At 46.3% G+C, this 18,141-nt stretch overlaps 1 protein-coding gene across 2 annotated transcripts in view; it reads right to left on the bottom strand.

Moving 5' to 3' along the window:
• PTCHD4 (patched domain containing 4) overlaps positions 1–7,417 on the bottom strand; it is a 94,324-nt gene extending 86,907 nt beyond the window's left edge. The window contains exon 1 of one of the 2 annotated variants that reach the window (XM_048935326.1): positions 6,679–7,417. In XM_048935326.1, coding sequence (XP_048791283.1) covers positions 6,679–7,278 — 600 coding nt within the window. In that variant the 5' untranslated portion in view covers positions 7,279–7,417. The remainder of the gene's footprint in view (positions 1–6,678) is intronic. The other variant, XM_048935327.1, reaches the window with a different exon arrangement.
• Between the last annotated feature and the right edge of the window lie 10,724 nt (positions 7,418–18,141).

Raw genomic sequence — 18,141 nt, 5'->3', positions numbered from 1 at the left:
TGATCTCTGCAGTGCCCAGGAGTGCTTTCACTTCTCTCTCCCTTTGCTCTACCAAGCAATTCCTTTGCTATCTGTTCTCTACATGAAACTCTTCTTCCTTGGTAGGTATGAAAATACAGAGCACGACTAAAGCGGTGAGCAACTGAGTTGTAAAGACTTTATAGCTTGCCCTTTTTGCCTCTTACCTTCTCCTTTCCTTCCCTTCTCACAGAACACCTTCTTTGTGAAGCAGTCAAAAGCTTTGTTTCATTTGTATCTAGAGCTTTTCAGCTGCAGCCCCAACACCCACAGCACACGTGGCTGTTTGAACCACCAGTGTGCAATGGATGTGGGGTCTGCATCAATTAAAGGCATTCTGTACAAATGCATGATCGTGGTTTTAAAAACTCATATCGCCCACCTCAGAAAATCAGTCAGCATGCTTTCTTCACCACTGCTTTTCATAGAGTCATGGAATCACAGAATAGCCCAGGTCGGAAAAGACCTTAAAGATCATCAAGTTGAACCACAACCCGACCATCCTACCCTAACTAACAGCCCTCCACTAAATCGTGGCTCTGAGCACCATTACACCCTTGTGATAACTGTAAAGAGCTTTTTTTTCCCCTTCTCTTAATATCTGATAAAGTTTAACACCATTTTCATTGCTAGATGAATACTTTCAAAATATCCAGCACAGCTCACCTGCATCTTTTTTTTTTGCTTACTAAGAAAGATACGTATGCAACATGCATGGGCCCATATACATAAAGAGTGTAAATAATACAGTAACTTTCTGGACATACTCTCCTTACAGTGTGCCTCCCAATTTACAGCAGAACATACATTTATCTATCTATTTATTAGTTAATTTTTAAGATTTCCTTTCCTCACCAAGGCATTTTGAAAAAAAGGGCACAGGGATGGTGGAAATTAGAAGCTTTTCTGTCAGTGTCGAAGCAGTGGTGGAGGATTCCTTGAGCAAATGAGGGATTTAAAGTGTCCTGCACATGATAAAACCAAGTGATAAGTTTAACTCGGAATGTTTAGTAAATATTAAAATAAACATATAGTGCATATAATATATAATATTTTTATTATGTATATATAAATGTAATATAAAATAGTTTTCTGTCCGCAGAGGAACAGCTTTTGTAGAGAAATAAGCAAACACAGCTGCTGAGCTTTCTGCCTGTGGCAATTGGTTGTCACCCTCCACAGTCCCAGAGGTGAGCAGTTGCTACAACCAAATGAACTTCGATGTATGTCTCCTTTTTCTCTCCACCCAAACTTCCAAATGCTTCTTTGTAATTGATCCTATCATGGCAAGGCCTCCAAAGAGCCTGGCATTGCATAATAGGCCATCCCTCTCCTCAAGTGCTGACAATATTAAGGAGTGTAATAGCTTGGGATGAAAGGCGTGAAGAGGCTGACCAGGGTCATCTTGAGATGAAGGGCAAAGCCCAAATTAAAATCAGCATCTGCCACGATAGAGGGAACCATGTCCTCTGCCTGCTACCCTGCCTGTGCCACAGCGTGTCTCACAGTAACTGATGTTGTGTCTTTGCCTCTCTGCAGACCTGCATGGCATGCAGATTGTCCACAGCCCTGATGGGATCACAGAATCACAGAATTGTAGGGGTTAGAAGGGACCTCTAGAGATCATTGAGACCAGAGGCTGATGAAGAAAGTTCAGTTTGTGATTTGTTGCCCTGGAGAACAGCAGAGCAAAAAAGCAAACTAAGCCCCATCACTGATTTACACATTTCTTCTCTGTTTTTGCTGCTTGTTTACCATGGGACAGCTTGTCCTGGTACAAGTTAATTCAGTTTCATGTCCCTGGCCCTGCCAGGATGGTCTGCTCTCCCTTTTTGGTAAATCAACTTCAAAGCCAGTCTTGCAGAACTAGGGAAGAGACCTTTCTGAATGTATTAAGTGCAGAAAGTAGTCGAGAATGTTCCTAAATATGCAAGTAATGCTTCGTTTCTTGTCCACAGTGGGTAAGCAAGCAGTCTGACCATGTCCTTTGAAGCTGAAAGCTGCAGGGACATCCTGCAGCAAGGACACAGACACAGCTCCAGGATCAGGCACCAGGTGAGGAGCTCTGCCTCATCCTGCCTGAGAGTGTGCAAGCACAGGTGTGAGCACAAGAGGGTCCTTGTTCTGTTTTGATTCATTTTCAAGGAAGTTCTCCCAGCCTCTGAGCCAGGAGAAGTTTCTTGCCTTCACACATTTTTCTGCCTTGCTTTCATGCTACTGAGCAGCTGCTCCGAGCTCAGCCCCCAATCCTGCCTTGATCCGAGAGGCTCAAATGAGAACTATCCGCTGCCTCTAGCCTTCCCCTTCTGATCCTCTCCCTGCTCATATTTTATTAGTTTGATTTGATTTCGCTGCCGTTGCCAACCACAGAGCACTTAGCAGGATGCTGAGCCACAGGCTTGGCTTGGGGCAGGCGGGATCAGGATGGTGCAGAGCTGCACTGCCTCCAAGGAAGCCCCTGGAGAACACTTGGCTGGTAGCAAATCTGCAATTACAGGTTTTAAGATGCAAAGTGAATGCACGCAACTTTTCTGCTTAAGCAATAGAAGGTCCCATATCCAACAGATATGCTTATCGTAGTTGTGGAAATAGAGACGTCTCTTTTATTGGCTGCTGTTTAGTGCAGCACTCATAAACGACTGATAATTAATTGAAGGCAGTGTTACGGAAAACAATCTGCCCACAAAGACTCCTTTTAACCAGCAGTTGTCATGTTTGTTGTGATCTCAAAGAAATAAGTTTTAAGTTATTGACTTTTCTCAGACAAACTAGCAAATAAACATGAAAACAAACAGTAAAAATGAAATACCTGGAACAAAGTGCTTTTGTGCATGTACTGTTTTCCAGGTTAGAACCGTATTTAGAAATAATTCTTAGCAGCGTTCTCTTCTTTTTAACCCAGTAAAGACAGGACTTTTGAGGGGCTTACAGACAGTGAGGGGTCAGAAGACCATAATCTTTCCAATATCTGATACTGCACAAGAAATATCCCCAAGTAATCAATAGGTCTGTCCAGATTAATAAATAATATGAACCTCAGCCTGTGCTGTAGCCACAGGGCAGAGGCAAAACGTATCCAAGCAGATACACACTGCTGTCCCCAGAAGGGAGGCAGTACATGTACTGAGAATGGACTCTGACTCGTGCCATCCCTGAAGCCATGCTCCGGCACTGTTTGGGAAGATGAACAGATAAAAATCACCCCTGAGAGCACACCTGTGAGTTAACAGCTTTGTGCAAGTCTGTGCTCCTTGTAACCTTGCCTGCTCTACATAGCAGGAGCTCAATCCAGACCCCCTGCACAGGAACATTGCTCTGTGCCTGCGGTAGGGTGAGCGCGAGCAGTCTTGCTCCGTGACTTATCCCAAAAGTCTCCATCCGGACTCCATTCATCCAGCTCTGATTTCCTGCTCTGCCACGCTCTGTCTGCATGACCTTGGGCAAGTCACTTTCTGGCTGGGCTGCAGACTGCAGCGTGGTGGAGCAGTCGCTGTAACTGCACTGACCACAGTCCCGACAGCGATGGCAGTAGGAATAAAGCTGGTTTCACCTAGCAACTCAGAAAAACAAACTACAGTGATCCCTACATTGCCAGAGTGGATTTTGAATGCATTTTAAGCATTTAGAACAATGCTGCAATCTGCACAGTGCAAGTAAGCGCCATCTCTCTGCTCCTCCTCTGTCAAATGGGGAGACCAAGACTTCCCTCCTTAGGGAAGGGCAGTGAAAATAGATGTACTCAAGGCTCTGATCTCTTCCAGCTCTGAATAATGAGTAATTGTTACCTTACACAGACAGATTTTCTTAGAAAAGGACAGGCAGTTTTGCTAGACTCTATGGCCCCATCCAGCCCATTTGAAATCAGAGCGGTTTGCTGAAATTTGGTGCACGGAATGCTCCTGTGAAAGACATGGCAAGAGCTCACCCACAGCCAACCTCCAGCCCATCTTACCCAACTGGGAGACAAGAAGAGAGACAAAGTGAGAGCTGCTTGTGAGATCTGAGGGGAGGGAAAACTACAAGAGGTCTTTACAGGTCCCAGGTTGAGCAGGAGAGCGGATTGGAACTGCTCAAGATTGTCACTGTGGTTCCCAAAAAAGTACAGGTGTTGCCCTTTGTCAGCTGCAGACTAACACAGCTGGGGCACCTTCATGGCTTGTAAACCCAAAGTGTTGTTCTCAGAAGAATTTTCTTCAAGCTACGGTCATTCTTAAAGATGAGAAACTGTACTGGTATTAACCAAGCACCAAGTCATTGGAGAAAGTGAGGCAACCTTAGAAGACCCTGATGGGTCCCTCTTGGCTACAGGGAACTTTAGCTGAGAAAGCTCCCAAGGACATGGACCAGCCATGTGGTGAGCACCGGTCCACACCACGTATGGCTGGCAGCCTTGGCTGACTGGTTTGCCCCCCTATTAGGTCCTGCCACAACTGCTCACTCATGTCACGACTCAAGCGAAAAGAAATAGAAACCTCATAGCTATGATCACAGGAGTGGTTCCCTTTGGTGAATATCCAGACACTGATTTGCTCTTGTGGTGTCCCATCCAAGACATTCACAGTTAAATACATCTGGACAACCCAGGAGCACGTGGCACAAACCTGAGCTTCCTCAGCTTTTGTTCAGAGGTTGGACAGGGAAGCCAATAAATAAACCCAGGAGCCCCTACTAAACTGTGCTTTTGGCCATTCCTTGTGCTACCAGAAAAAGAAAACCCCTCTTTCCTAGCAGTAACAGAGACTCTTTTCCTTACCACAGGTGCAGGCTGCCATTTTTAGCCTTTCTCTGAAGAACAGCCACAGCTTTTGGTGGCCCCCAAATGTACCCCCCTGCTGAGAAGTGGCTGGAAGGCACCCAGCTTTGTCCCGTGTTAAAACCGGACACGTAAAGGCATCTGGGTGATGATACACATCAACTAATGGGGGATTGGAGGTGCTGGGCTAATATTTGGCAACACTTAGAACCACATTTTGAGAAAAACTTTGTGTGTATGATTTTTCTCCCAGCCACTGTTAGATTCCAATCCCAGTCAACTTTTTCTCACTTTATTTAAAAAAAAAAAGTAGAAATGGTCAAAAACCACATTGCAAATGACCCCATCCTGACTGCGACAGGCTCAGCTGAGGTAGTTAGACATGTGGAAATTAATCTGGACCGAGGGAGTAGAATCACCATCTCTGTATGAGAATGGGTGATAGCGATGTTAATCTAGATTATTGGTGTCTCCACTGAATTAATTTAATTTCAATTTTAAAAATAAGCAAAATAGAAAGAAAATGCTTTTATTTTGTGTTATAGCAGGATTGTCTCCATAATGAATTAAACAGCAACAATTATTCAGGAGTATATAATCCAGAGTCACTCGTAGTGTTCCCAAGCACTGCTTGCACTCAGGACTTTCCAACAGCATGAAGGACACCTTTCCATCTCCAGCAGCTCAAAGAGCCACAACTCTGCACAAGACAAATGCTGTCACATCTACAGCAATGGGACCAAATCCCACACATCCCACTTGGCCCTTTTGCTGAAGGAAAAAGACCAGTAAAATCAATCAGTATTTCTGTTCTAATTTTTTGGGCAGCGACTGGCTTTTCTTTTTTTCCCTGGTAAATCAAGAGTAACAAAAGATAACTTCAGGACCTGGCCGGTAATTGCAACAGCACTCATCTCTGAGGGGCAGCAAGAAATACTCCTTTCCCTGTGACCTGAGTTCTGAGGGACCAGCAACCTAGGGATTCTGTTCAACTCTGTTAAGTAATCCCTGCCTCTGGTGCAATGCCTGGGGAGCATGCAGATATGTCACAATTTGCAGAAACTTCTACCATCCACCTTTAAACTTTCTGCCTTATTTGCTCACAGCAGGTAAGTGAGGCAGACTGCTCCTTACGAGAGGGAAAAGGGTGCGTGTGTGCCAGGGGAATATTCCTGAGACACTTGTGCCAAAATGCTTATTTTTTTTAATCAGAAGGGCTGAAGCTTCTGTCCCCTTTTACCTTGTTTCGCCTTCACTGGAAGCCTCTAGCTGATGGGATCTGTCCCAAAACTCCAGCCCATCCATCAGCACCAGAACTAATTATTTTCATACTGAGAGGAAAAAAAAATAATCCACCCCCCGTTCCCTTCTATGCATGCAGGTGAAGAAAGAGCAGGCAGAACACCTGAAATCACTCCTCACCCAAACCTCCTGCTTCTCCTATGGCACTCGCAGGGTCAGGGAGATACAGCAGCTCATCGTGCCTTAGAGGAAAGCCTTTTTCTGGCCATACCAAGGATCAGTTACCCTACCACGTCACTGGGGCTGGAATAGGTGACAGCAAAACCCCAGTGAGACCCCAGCGAGACCGCAGCTCTCCTCCCCACACCCGGTTCCGACCTCCTGTCCCCTCTCCCGATGCATTAACCCCTCGAGGCACAGCAAGGTCTCCCGGTCTCCAGGCTGCTCTCCGCTCCCTGCTCCTCCTGGCTCAGTACCGTGCATCCCCCCCTCCCTCCTCGCACAGAACAATAGCAAGGCATCAGCTTCGGCTGCTTCCCGAGGAAAGCCCAGATCAAACACATTTAGACAGAAAGAGAGAGATATGATTATATTCCTCTTGCTGTTTAGGACAAGAAATGAAGTGCTGCCTCTTTAATTGGCAAAAGCATGCAGTAAGAGCATACCTTTAATTTAGTGTTGGGATAGCTCACTTGCACCCTGGCTGTTGTCTTATTGGAGAGGGCAGCCTGCCTCAGATCCTCTAGTACTGAAATAATATCATCCAGCACGCATTTCTTATCCTGATTTCTCAACACACACAGATGGGAAAAAGTATAATTATAGCCTTTGTAGTTCACCTTCATTTCCAGCACGGCTCGGTGGATCTGCAGGATCACATCAGCCTGATGCAAAATATTGCCTCCGGGTTTGGAGAGGAGAATCACCCTGCCATACCTCCCCGGGGTGTGCAAGTCCGAATACAGCTGGCTTTTGGATTGATCGAGGGAGAACAGGCTGCTGGCTAAGCTCCTCTCGATCTTGGCCAGGCTGTGGCTGGGGGCTACCAGGCTCTCCAGGTCAGTGTCAGGCTGGAAGCGGTTGAGCAGGCTGAAGCCGAAGATGATGGTCAGGACTGCGGGCACAGTGAGGAAAAACACCGGATGCCTGCTCACGAATAAGCCCAGCTTGTAGAAAAACGACTGGAGCCCTCTGTGTATCACCTGCCGCAGCATCCTCCACCAGATCCAGCCTGCAGATGCTCCTGGCCGTCTTAGAAAGCACATGTGACATGTGTAGCTCCTTACCCCTTCCTGTCAGTTTCCTTTTCTCTCTCCCTCTCTCTCTCTACTACTCCTTTAAAAGACTGCAGCAAGTTGCAGCAAGACAGCCAAATATTGATCAATGGGGTGTGTGTGTGCGAGCGTGCGGTGTGTGTGTGGAAGGGACCGGGCAGAGCAGGGAGGAGGGGGGTCCTTGCTTTTCTCCTTTTTTTTCCCTCGCTCTTTTTCCCCTCCTCCCTCCCCGTAGCCAACGAGCAGCTCCCCCCTCCCGCCGGGGGCCCCCCTCTCGCCGCCGTTGCTCGGGCATTGCAATGGGAGCGCTGCCGGCTCCGCAGTGCCCGCTCCGAGCCGAGCCCCGCTTCCCCGGGCTGGCTGGAGGCGAGCGGTCCCCCCCCCCCGCTGGAAAGCGCCGCTGCCCTCCTCCCTCCTTCCCTTCCCTCCTTCCCTCCCTCCTCACACACACGCGTGGGGAATTGGCTGGGGCGGGAGGATGATGCTGCATTTTAACATCCCCCGATCCCTCCCTCGTCCCCCCCTCCGGTCCATCCCTACCGGCTGCCCCGGGCACCCCCCGCTCCCCTTCCCCTGGGGAGGGCTTTGAGCGGGGATTTTGCGGAGCAGCAGCCAACCCCAGCCGCGGTCCCACGGCTGCTGCATTCCCCCGCGGCATTGCCCCGAGATGCACAGCCCCGCATCGCCACCTCTCCCGTTTCATCCCTCGTTTGCAGCCCGAAGTCGCCCGCGTGGAGCCGCCCCGTGGTGCTGTGAGGGGGACGGGGACTCCGGGAGAGGTGTGGGGTAAAGGGCACGAGGTGCTCAGCTGCTCCCTTCTGCAGCCCGACCTCCTGGCACCTCTGCCCTGGCCAGCAGCCCTGCGAGCAGTGACCTAGCAGCTCCAGGACAGGGTTCCTGATACCCCTCCAGCTGGAAAAGACGCTTTTCAAGCAAAGCCACCAGCAGCCCATTACATAAGAGCAGAGAAATTCTGCAGCTCCCAGGACCGAGGGAGAGCAGCAGAGAAATGTATGCGTTTGCAGTAGGAGGGCTGCCCACCAACTCTCCAGGCAGGAAGCTCTGCTTCTCCAGGAGCTACGGCCAAAGCTGCCTGGGACAGCAGATCCAGCCCTGGCAATCCTGACAGCCCAGCAGGAAAGGCAGGAGAAAAGGCAGATTTATTTTTAGTATTTAAATCATAATACTAAATTGTAGGAATATAATCCAAAACAACGCTCTTCAGTATGGAATCTCTGCTTGGTGCATCCCTCCCATCCAATTCCTGCTGTATTTTAGGTAGTATTGTCAAGCAGGAATTGATTTCTTTAGGGGATTGAACCAAAGATGTGCAAAGCCTCAGGGAACAAGGTTTTGCCATAATAAACCCCAATTGAAACAAGGACAGTGAAAACAGGGGAACTAGAGAACTAGAGCTTGTCACAGCACACTCTGCCCAAGAAAAGCAGCAGGCTGAGCTCAGCTTTCAAGTAATTATCAGTGTTTTGGAGAAAAAGACAGCTTATTTAGCAAACCCTTTCATCCTGACACCTCCCACGCTTCTGTGCAAATGGACAGGACATAGAACAGCCCATCTTTGAGGGCTGCAGGGCTTGCATTCAGTCAGAGCCGACAATCCAGTAACACTGGGAACCTGAGGTCCTGCAGAAGGCTGGAGTGATGACATTCTTCCACGTGGATGCAATTGTGAAGTCGGGAGCAATGGTTTGGAAACTCTCCTTACTCAAGTTGGTGATTCACAACTGCCTTGGTAAAACTGGTTTAATTTTTTAAAGATTTGAATGGTTTCTGCTAGCACATCGTGCCTTTCCAATTCAGACTGCTTTTATTTAGTGGCCTAGATACTGCTGATCTGGAGGCTCTTGCTGGCGTTCTTACAGAGAGCAGGAAGGAGAAGCCGAAGGAGGGAAAATCCGTACAAAAGTTCCTCTCAGCCTCCTGCTTCCTCAGCTTGAGGCACTGCCCATGATGGAAATCTGCCCCAGGAAATGCTAAGCTCCATTGGTACAAATTACAGCTCTCCGTCTATTTTATGATGCACTTATGCCAATGGTTGAGTGCTCCCAGTGAATAAAGTCTGAATGTAAAGGCTTTATTGAGCCTTTGTACTTACACACATGAGCGAGACCTTGAGTGGGAACTTGGAACCTGATTATGAGAGCCTTGGACAGAGTACGGCATCGTGTCACAGCACATCCCGGGCTGGAAGGGACCCCCAAAGATCACGGAATCCAGCCCCGGCCCCACACGGCACCTCCAGCCCAGCTCCCAGCGGCGTCCCAGCGCTCCTCTGGCCGCTCGGAGCCGTGCCAGCCGCCCAGGGTTGCTGTGCCGCCCTCCGCCCTCTGGGCGCAGCCTCGCCCTCAGCCCCGGCCCTCCCCTGCCGCAGCTCGGCGCCGTCCCTCAGCCCCTCGGTGTCGCACAGCGGAGCTCAGCTCTGCCCTCTGCTCCCAGTAAGGAGCCGCACCTCGGGCCTCCCCTCAGGCTGCTCTGCTCTGGGCCCGCCGGCCTGAGGGCTCTCAGCCGCCCCTCACCCCCTTGTCCTACAGGCGCTTCCCCATATGTGCAGCCCTCCTTTGGATGCTCTCTGATAGTTTCTGCCCTGGTAAAACTGTGGTGCCCAAATCTGCGTGCAGTGCAGCCCGGAGCAGAATGGGATAACGCCTCTCTTTAACCAGCTTGAAGCACTAAAATGTTTCTAAAAAATGTATCCGCAAATATCTTTGTGTGGGTGCCGCTGGCAGGGAGGTGCTCCTGATGGGGGCTTTGGCAGAGGCTGCGCAGTGTGCTCAGAGCTCTGTGCCTGTGGCCTATGTGGTGTTGGCAAGTGGCTCAGCTGCAGTCACAGCTGATTGCCACGGCCTCGCCTGGTAAGCTCTCCCCAGGACTCATTATTTCTCGGGATGTGGGCCAGATCTTCCTGTTAATCACAGGGGGAGCCCAACACAATCACAGGAGCCCAACACAAGCAATCTGGATCACCCTGGGAGGAGAAGGGCCTCCTGGTGTCTAAATCAGACATCACAAAGTGATGGTTTCTCTCAGGGTGCTTGTCAGGACACTGCCCTGCAGGAGCACCCTGATGGGGCAGCACTGAATCGCTGATCACACAAAGGGAGGGCAGAGGAAGAGGTGTGGTGAGAGGTGTGACTGAGCGCATGCTGGTTCCTTCCTGAGCAGGAAAGCACAGTGCTATTAACACTGACTATTGGTCTTGCCCGTCCTTTGGACAGCAACAAAGTGTGATCTGGCATCTGTACCCCACAGGTAATACGGATGATGAAGTGGCCATTGCATTGTGCTGGCCATCTTAAATGGCAAAATCCATAGAGGATGTAAAAAGTCAGTTTGAAGTATGTCTCAGAAAGAAGTAGGGCATCAACACCTATTCTGAGAGCAGCATTGGGACATGCTGATATTTATACCTACCTGAGTGTCATCCTATGAATCCTCTGTGAATGAGGAATACCTGACACGTCAGGATGCCAGGTGGGGAGCTGAGTGCTGGGCAGAGTCAGGAGCCCAGAGAATCACAGAATCATACCCAAGATTGGAAAAGACCTCCAAGGTCATCCAGTCCAGCCATCCGCCTACCACCAATATTTCCTAACCAAACCATGTCCCATAGTACCACATCTACACGCTTCTGGAACACCTCCAGGGATGATGATGACTCCACCACCTCCCGGGGCAGCCCATTCCAGCACCTGACCGCTCTGTGGGAGAAGAAATTTTTCCTAACGTCCCACCTGAATACTCTCAGAAATATTTGAAACAAGGCTAGCTCGGAAAACTGTAGTTCTTGCTAGGGAAAATAATTGGAGATGCCTACTCATAGAATGGATGCAACTGTAGGAACAGATCATTCTGTACATATAATAACAGTAATAATAAAAAGATGTTGCAGTACAGGGACAGAGAGACATGAGTTGGAAAAAACATTATGTAGCAGAAAGGCAACACAATACAAATTTACTTGCAAATGTACTCTATAGAATAGCTGTGCTGATAGATACAGAGGAAGGGTCAGAAACCCAAGAGCCAGATGGCAGTATGCATGTGGATTCACAAGCAAGGAAATACACAAACAGCCCTATTGACAGTGATTTTAAGTTGTGGTTTAATAGCAGGGTGAATACAGGAACAGTTTTAAAGGTACTATAAGACATTAAATAATGTCGTTAATTACAATAATCACAAAGGCTGTCTATATATGTGAAAGTGAAAGAAGCTTGAGACAGACTACTAGTTTTGTGTTCATACACTTACATCATTTTCTTTTTCAACTTTATTACAAAAGTTTCATTCCTCCAGTCAAGTATAATTTCCTTAGGTGGGTGGCAACAAGGCAGCTGGTGAAACTGCTGAAATAACGACAGCATCCTCATATAAGGAATGATGCCAGCCCAGGGGATTTCAAGTGTTAATATTGGTTGAATAAAGTTAGACAGCACTTTCACATATGAAAATTATTTTGAAAAATACTGTGCTTAAAACTGCTTCATTCTATGTATAGATTGGATTGTTTTGTCTCTCCTAGAATATAGCTGTAGTTTTGAAAAGCAAAAGCTGTGACAGTAGAGGTTTAGTTTGGATATGAGGAGGAAGTTTTTCCCCCAGAGGGTGGTGAGGCACTGGCACAGGTTGCCCAAGGAGGCTGTGGATGCCCCATCCCTGCAGGCATTCAAGGCCAGGCTGGATGTGGCTCTGGGCAGCCTGGGCTGCTGGTTGGCGACCTGCACACAGCAGGGGTTGGGACTGGAGGAGCGCTGTGGGCCTTTGCAACCCAGGCCATGCTGGGATTCTGTGATTCTACGAAAACAGTCAATTCAAAAATCAAGCTATTGAGAACCGAGTTTAAATACTTTTTTTTGATGAATTTTGATGATGTTTAGTGTTGGTGTGTTTTTTTTTTTGGTGGGCAGCAGACAGTTAAGTAATATCTTGATGTGGGTGGGGATATTCAGCTGTGATTTGCTGTGGTTTTCTTTTCTTTTGTGAGAGAGAAAACGTTGATTCAGCTGGAGAAAATGGAAATGAGTGAGGAAGCAACCTCGGATGAGTGAAAAATCAAACGACATTCCCACACACGCTTCTTCTTATCACTACTGCAAAATTAAAACTCGTATTTTCAGCTCTTGTTACTGTGCTTCCTACAGCCATAAAAGCTAACAATGAATATTCATTTCTTCAGGCACCATATGTCTTTATTTTCATGCTCCTGCCTATTTGGAAAAGTACTTTGAAAACAAAAGTGTCTCTCACAATCCATCTCTAGAAGGAGATCTGTGGAAGGGTAAATTAAACCTGCTATCAGTGTCCTCCTTGAGGGCTTTATAAAGAGATGATATCTATCCTGTGGGTTTTCAAACTGACCCACTGAGGCTCCTGCAATCTTTTTTTAATGCAGGATCTGAAGGAAGCACGAAAATACACTCCTAAGAACAGTAAGAAAAAAGATGGCATTAATCCTTGTTTTAACAATGTTTTGGTTACTTACCTTGCATTATTTCACTTTCTCCTTGTCGTTTAGCCCCAGATCAGAGGGTGGTGCCAGATGCCAGTGTTGTTTTCTGTTTACAAAGGTGCATTTAAAAGGAAAGGCAGTACTGTAAATACTACTGGTACTGTAGAAGAGATCATCTTCATAAAATCTCCTATGAGACTTCAGTGGTCTCTGCTTTATTACAGGGTACCTCTGCTAATTTTGCCAGCACAACTCTCTCTTGTCTGCGATGGCCTTTGTTGTGAGTGCTGTGAAGACAGGACTGAAATGCAGGTAGAGAAACTGATGCAGAAAACAGTGGGAAGGAGCAAAGGTACTAATTGAGGGCAGCTAGCTTCAGGAATCTATTTATTTAGTCTGACATGAAATCAGCATATGTGCATTAAGTCTGATCTAGTGCTGTTGTTTGCTGTTTAGTGGTATAAAGGGCACCTTCAACAAAGGCTGAAAAGGAGCATGAAGAGTAAAGAATGTATTACCTAGAAGAAGATTTTCAAGATGAAGCACTTTACTGTTACCAAAAGCTATACTGCCTTAAGTTATTTATAATCATGGTCCATAAAGAGTGAGCCTACATGGTCACGAGTCCAGGCAAAAAGTCCAAGTCTAGCCTTTCTATTTCTGTTTAATTTTTTAAAAGAGTAATGTAGAATGCAAAACCAAACAAAAAAATACTGAAGGTGGCTGGGGAAATGTGCAGCAATTGAATAGTGCTTGGAGGAGATCTGGTCCTGTTGCTGCTGCACACTTCCAATGGAATGCTACCCAAGTGGCCTAGTTCCAGCAAGGCTGTAAGTACCAGCTTGGGATCACTGGGTCTATTTGGGCTGAACGCTCCCAGTTGCAGCTATGATGGGTGTTGAGTGGAAAATACAACTGTCCTAGTCACCAGAGCAGTGCCAGGGCTCATTTTCCAGCTCTGGGCCACTTGACACAGCAATGCCGTGTCTGTAACACTTGATTATCTCAGCATCTGGAACAGGCTGAGCTGCGTCCAAACCGACGGCTCAGAATGGTGCTGAACCTCGAACCATGGGGAAGTGCTGGTTGTCCTGGGCCAAAATCATTCCTGGGACCATTCTACAAACTGAAGAATTTAGATGACTGCATTCCAGTGATTGAGAATGTTCTCTGGCTCTGTCTGACTTACTAACAGAGGCAACTGTAGGGTGGGATTTTGTTGCATTGCCTTACTACAGGATTTGCTTAATCAAATATGAATATCCACACATGAGACAGTTTTCTGGACCTACTTTGTCACCAGAAGAAACACTTGAGAGTAATTTCTCTCACTACGTGAAATCTACTCATCGTTGTAAGTGTCCAATAATGGCCATGCACTGCACTACAGACACTGCATTAGGTAACAGTGACTGCAAGAGGAGTCCAGAAATGCTGGGTCACCACCTTTAGAGCTATGTAGATCACCCAGGGTAAATATATTCCAAATCCAGGTCTTGCAATCATCAGTATAAACAAAACTGGGCAAAAGTCTGTGGCAGAACAAAATATTTGGTCTTAAACTAATAAACAACCCCAGGATCATCCTTTCTTATACTTCATTAAATTTCTGTCTTCCTGCCCTTCCTCAGCATTTATCTTCTGGCCGCTTTCTCACAGTGTGACTGAGTCTGTGCATCCCTGAATGCAGCGGGGCCTGATTCTGTCTTGTGTCCCTTGGCAGCAGTGTAACAGCCATCGTAACCATTTGCATTTATACACTTCCTTCCAGCTGATAGCCTCTGAGTGCTTTACAAATACTGATTGATTGTGTTTCACATTACTCCTGCAGGATAGCTATGAAATAGAAAAATAGAAGAGTGGATTATGAATTACTGGAACTGAGATAGACAAAGAGGAAAGAAAAGCACATGGTTAAGAAAAGGACAGATCATTGCTTCTCCGTAAAACCAGTAAGTCAGTGATCTTGTCTACTTTTACATAAGTTGGAAATTCAGTTTTAATGGCCCAAATTTCTAGCAAAGCAAGAATTTGATTTGGGGTTCATTTTGACCTTAATGGAAACTGAGTTCTCATAGCTTCTGCCACAGTATATGCACTATATGCACCAGTAAAGACAACTTTCTTCTGGGATCATGGAATCATAGAATCACAGACTGGCCTGGGTTCAAAGGCCCACAGCGCTCCTCCAGTCCCAACCCCTGCTGTGTGCAGGTCGCCAACCAGCAGCCCAGGCTGCCCAGAGCCACATCCAGCCTGGCCTTGAATGCCTGCAGGGATGGGGCATCCACAGCCTCCTTGGGCAACCTGTGCCACTGCCTCACCACCCTCGGGGGGAAGAAATACAAGGTTTTTGTTGCACGGGACTAATTTAATGGGCTTAATGCTGAGAAAAGCTGCTTAGTCAATACCTGTGAATGAACACTGCAGAATCCCCTATCAACAGAGACAATACATCTTTATGTAACTCAATAGGAGCCATTAGGAGACAAAAAAAAAAAAAAAAAAAAAAAAGAAGCAGGTATTTCTTCATGAGTCAAACCAGGCAAACTAGATCTCTTCTAAGGAAAAGTGTAATTAGAAAAATCACATGCAAGCAAATAGGTGGCAGTGAGAGGAGAAAAGTGTGTCCTTCAGCCACGAGTCACCTCCCTGCCCTGTTTCCTGGGCTGCTTCCTACCAAGGTTGCAGTCCCTTTCCTGACCCACCACTGCTCATGTGGAACAGCTCACATGCTAAGCTGAGAAGCTTTCTCCCCACTCCTGCTCGCCCTTAGCTACATAACCTTGTCTGGGATCAGCTCGCAGAGTGATGTGTGTTGCTGTGCACTGTTGCTCCATTCCCTGCATTATTTAGCATGCTGACAGTCTTCCTGTTATCTGCAAATGTTACCAGCGGTGATTGCAAATTGCCATCCAGAAATATGGGATAGCAACAGTCCTAGCAACTGTCTATAGAACCCCACTAACAGCATCCTTGGGCCATGGTGACTGCCCACTGATACACCCTTTTTTGGGTTTGCAAATTAGTTATTAGACATATGATTTATTGATACGAGGTGGTGCTAATTTTTTAATCAAAATGTTGTGCAGCAAAAAGTCAAACACTGCATGGAAGTCTAAATATATGACATCTTTGTTGTTACCTTAATTAGCCAGCCTTGGAAAATCATCAAATATTTAAATTGCATTTGTTTTATGAGACTTGCCTTCTGTAAAAAATTTGGAGACAAGTATTAATTAATTATATTCCCTATTAATTATTTACACATTATTAATTCCGTTTTAATTGTGGCTTCTTTTTTTCCTCTTTTGGTTCAGTGATTGATGTCACATTGGCTTTGACAGGAGGACTCATTCATCATTTGTTATTATTGATGTACATCAGCAGATTTCCCATGTCTGGAAGATCCCCTACCTTCTGTCTTTTGAAAAACGCTGTTCTAGAAATTCTTGGACATTAAAGAGGTCTCAGCCTCTGAGTTCTGCCTTGTTTCCTCACACAGCCTCTCTAGTTTCTCATGACTGTTGAGTAACTGTATCAGCACCAGAGGTGTCACTTCAATGAACTCCTATGGGGGATGAGGAATTGACACAAAGGAAGGAAGAGGGTTCCAATGTCAGTAAAGTAGCCCAATCCAAAATAAGTAGCTTTGGAATATGGGAATTAAAACAGAGATGGAACGGGGAAAATATCAATGAGCAGTTATGTCCTGCTGTGACTGCACCTCTCCACACTGAAAATGTAATACTGCACATCAGTCACAACCTACCCAGCTACACAAACGCTGTGTCCCTCCATTTCGTCCTCTTTCTTTTGCGTATGCATGCACTGCTCTCCTAAAGCCACTTGCTTTAACAGTTTATTCTGTCTTTGTGGGAATACAGCTGCTGTCCTTTCCGGATCCCAGCTTTCACTGAAGACTTCAAGTTTCTGCATACAAAACGGAGTCCTTCCTCTCAGCCCTCATTCTCTCCATTGCAAGAGTCAAGTACTATTTCAGTGCTCAGAGAAGGAAATCTCTGCTGATTTAGATCATCCCTTGAGGGAATGGACACTGCTGTGCACCAAACTCATTAACGTTTTCTTAGCTTGGGTCTTCTTGATCCTTAAGCAAGATGGGTATTTTAAGAAGCTTTTCTTCCTTACTTGCTAGAAGCCTTAAGAAGGTTTAAATAATTGATACTACTTCAGCAAGGAGGTCAACTGCAATCCCATCAGATGGCTAAAACATGAATGTCAGAAATAAAGGGCTGAAAGTCAAAGTGGACCAAAAATAGAAGAGATTGTAGAGAACTATGAGATGCATTCAAATTGTGTTCTTAGATGTTCAGTACCTAAAGGGAGCCTATAAACAGGAGGGGAATCAACTCTTTGAAAGGGGAGATAACAGCAGGACCAGGGGAAATGGTTTGGAGTTGAGGGAGGGCAGATTGAGGTTGGATGTCAGGGGGAAGTTGTGTGCTGTGAGAGTGGTGAGGTGCTGGAACAGCTGCCCAGAGAGGCTGTGATGCCCCGTCCATCCCTGGAGGTGTTCAAGGCCAGGTTGGATGGGGCCCTGGGCAGCCTGGGCTGCTATGAAATGGGGAGGTTGGTGGCCCTGCATGGCACAGGGGGGTTGGAGCTTTGTGATCCTTGAGGTCCCTTTGAACCCAGGCCATTCTGTGATTTTATGATATTTTATGAAAAAATATCTGTGTGACTGTCAGACATCCATGAAGTCAGATGAGGTACCATAAGATAGAAAGCCAAATGTGGTGAATGTTCTTAAAAGGCAAAAGAGGAAGAAAAAGCCAGAGAATATCACCAGCCAGCTGAACTTCCATTGGAAAAAAAAATAGAAAAAAAAGAAGAAAAAAAAAAAAGGCAAAATTGAGCAACAACAGCTACATAAAAAGACACAGGGAGAAATGAGTTGTAACATGGGTTTTGTTTTGTTTTGTTTTTTGGAAGAAAAAGTTGTCAAATGAATTTATTTTCCTTTTAGAGCAGACTTTAAAATAGGGAAGTTGAGGTAGTAAGATATGTCATTTTAGGAGGTCTCCTGTCCATGTTCCATATTATTTCCTTACAAAAGGACTGCAGAGACATGGCTGGGGAAAAACCAAAAGAAGGTGAGTGAAAAACTGGTTGCAAATTGTCAGCCTGAGAGTAACCACAATTGCTTCATTTTCCAAATGGATGTGCTGTGAAAGGTTTCTCAGGACTCTTTCTTGGGTCAGCTTGTAGTGACAATCTGGAGTTACTCAAATGGAACGAAACGGAGTGGGAGCTGGAAGAATGGAGAGGGGATAGAAATTGAAATGGGGTGGAAGAAATGCATTCAGTTAAGCTGAATGCGCATTTGTACACTCAAACAACGTTCAGGATAGGATAGAGAATATCTG

Source organism: Lagopus muta, chromosome 2 (assembly GCF_023343835.1).
Source record: "Lagopus muta isolate bLagMut1 chromosome 2, bLagMut1 primary, whole genome shotgun sequence".
Classification (NCBI taxonomy): Eukaryota; Metazoa; Chordata; class Aves; order Galliformes; family Phasianidae; genus Lagopus; species Lagopus muta.
The sequence above is the reverse complement of the archived record's forward strand: the minus strand, read 5'-3'. Positions and strand labels throughout refer to the sequence as shown.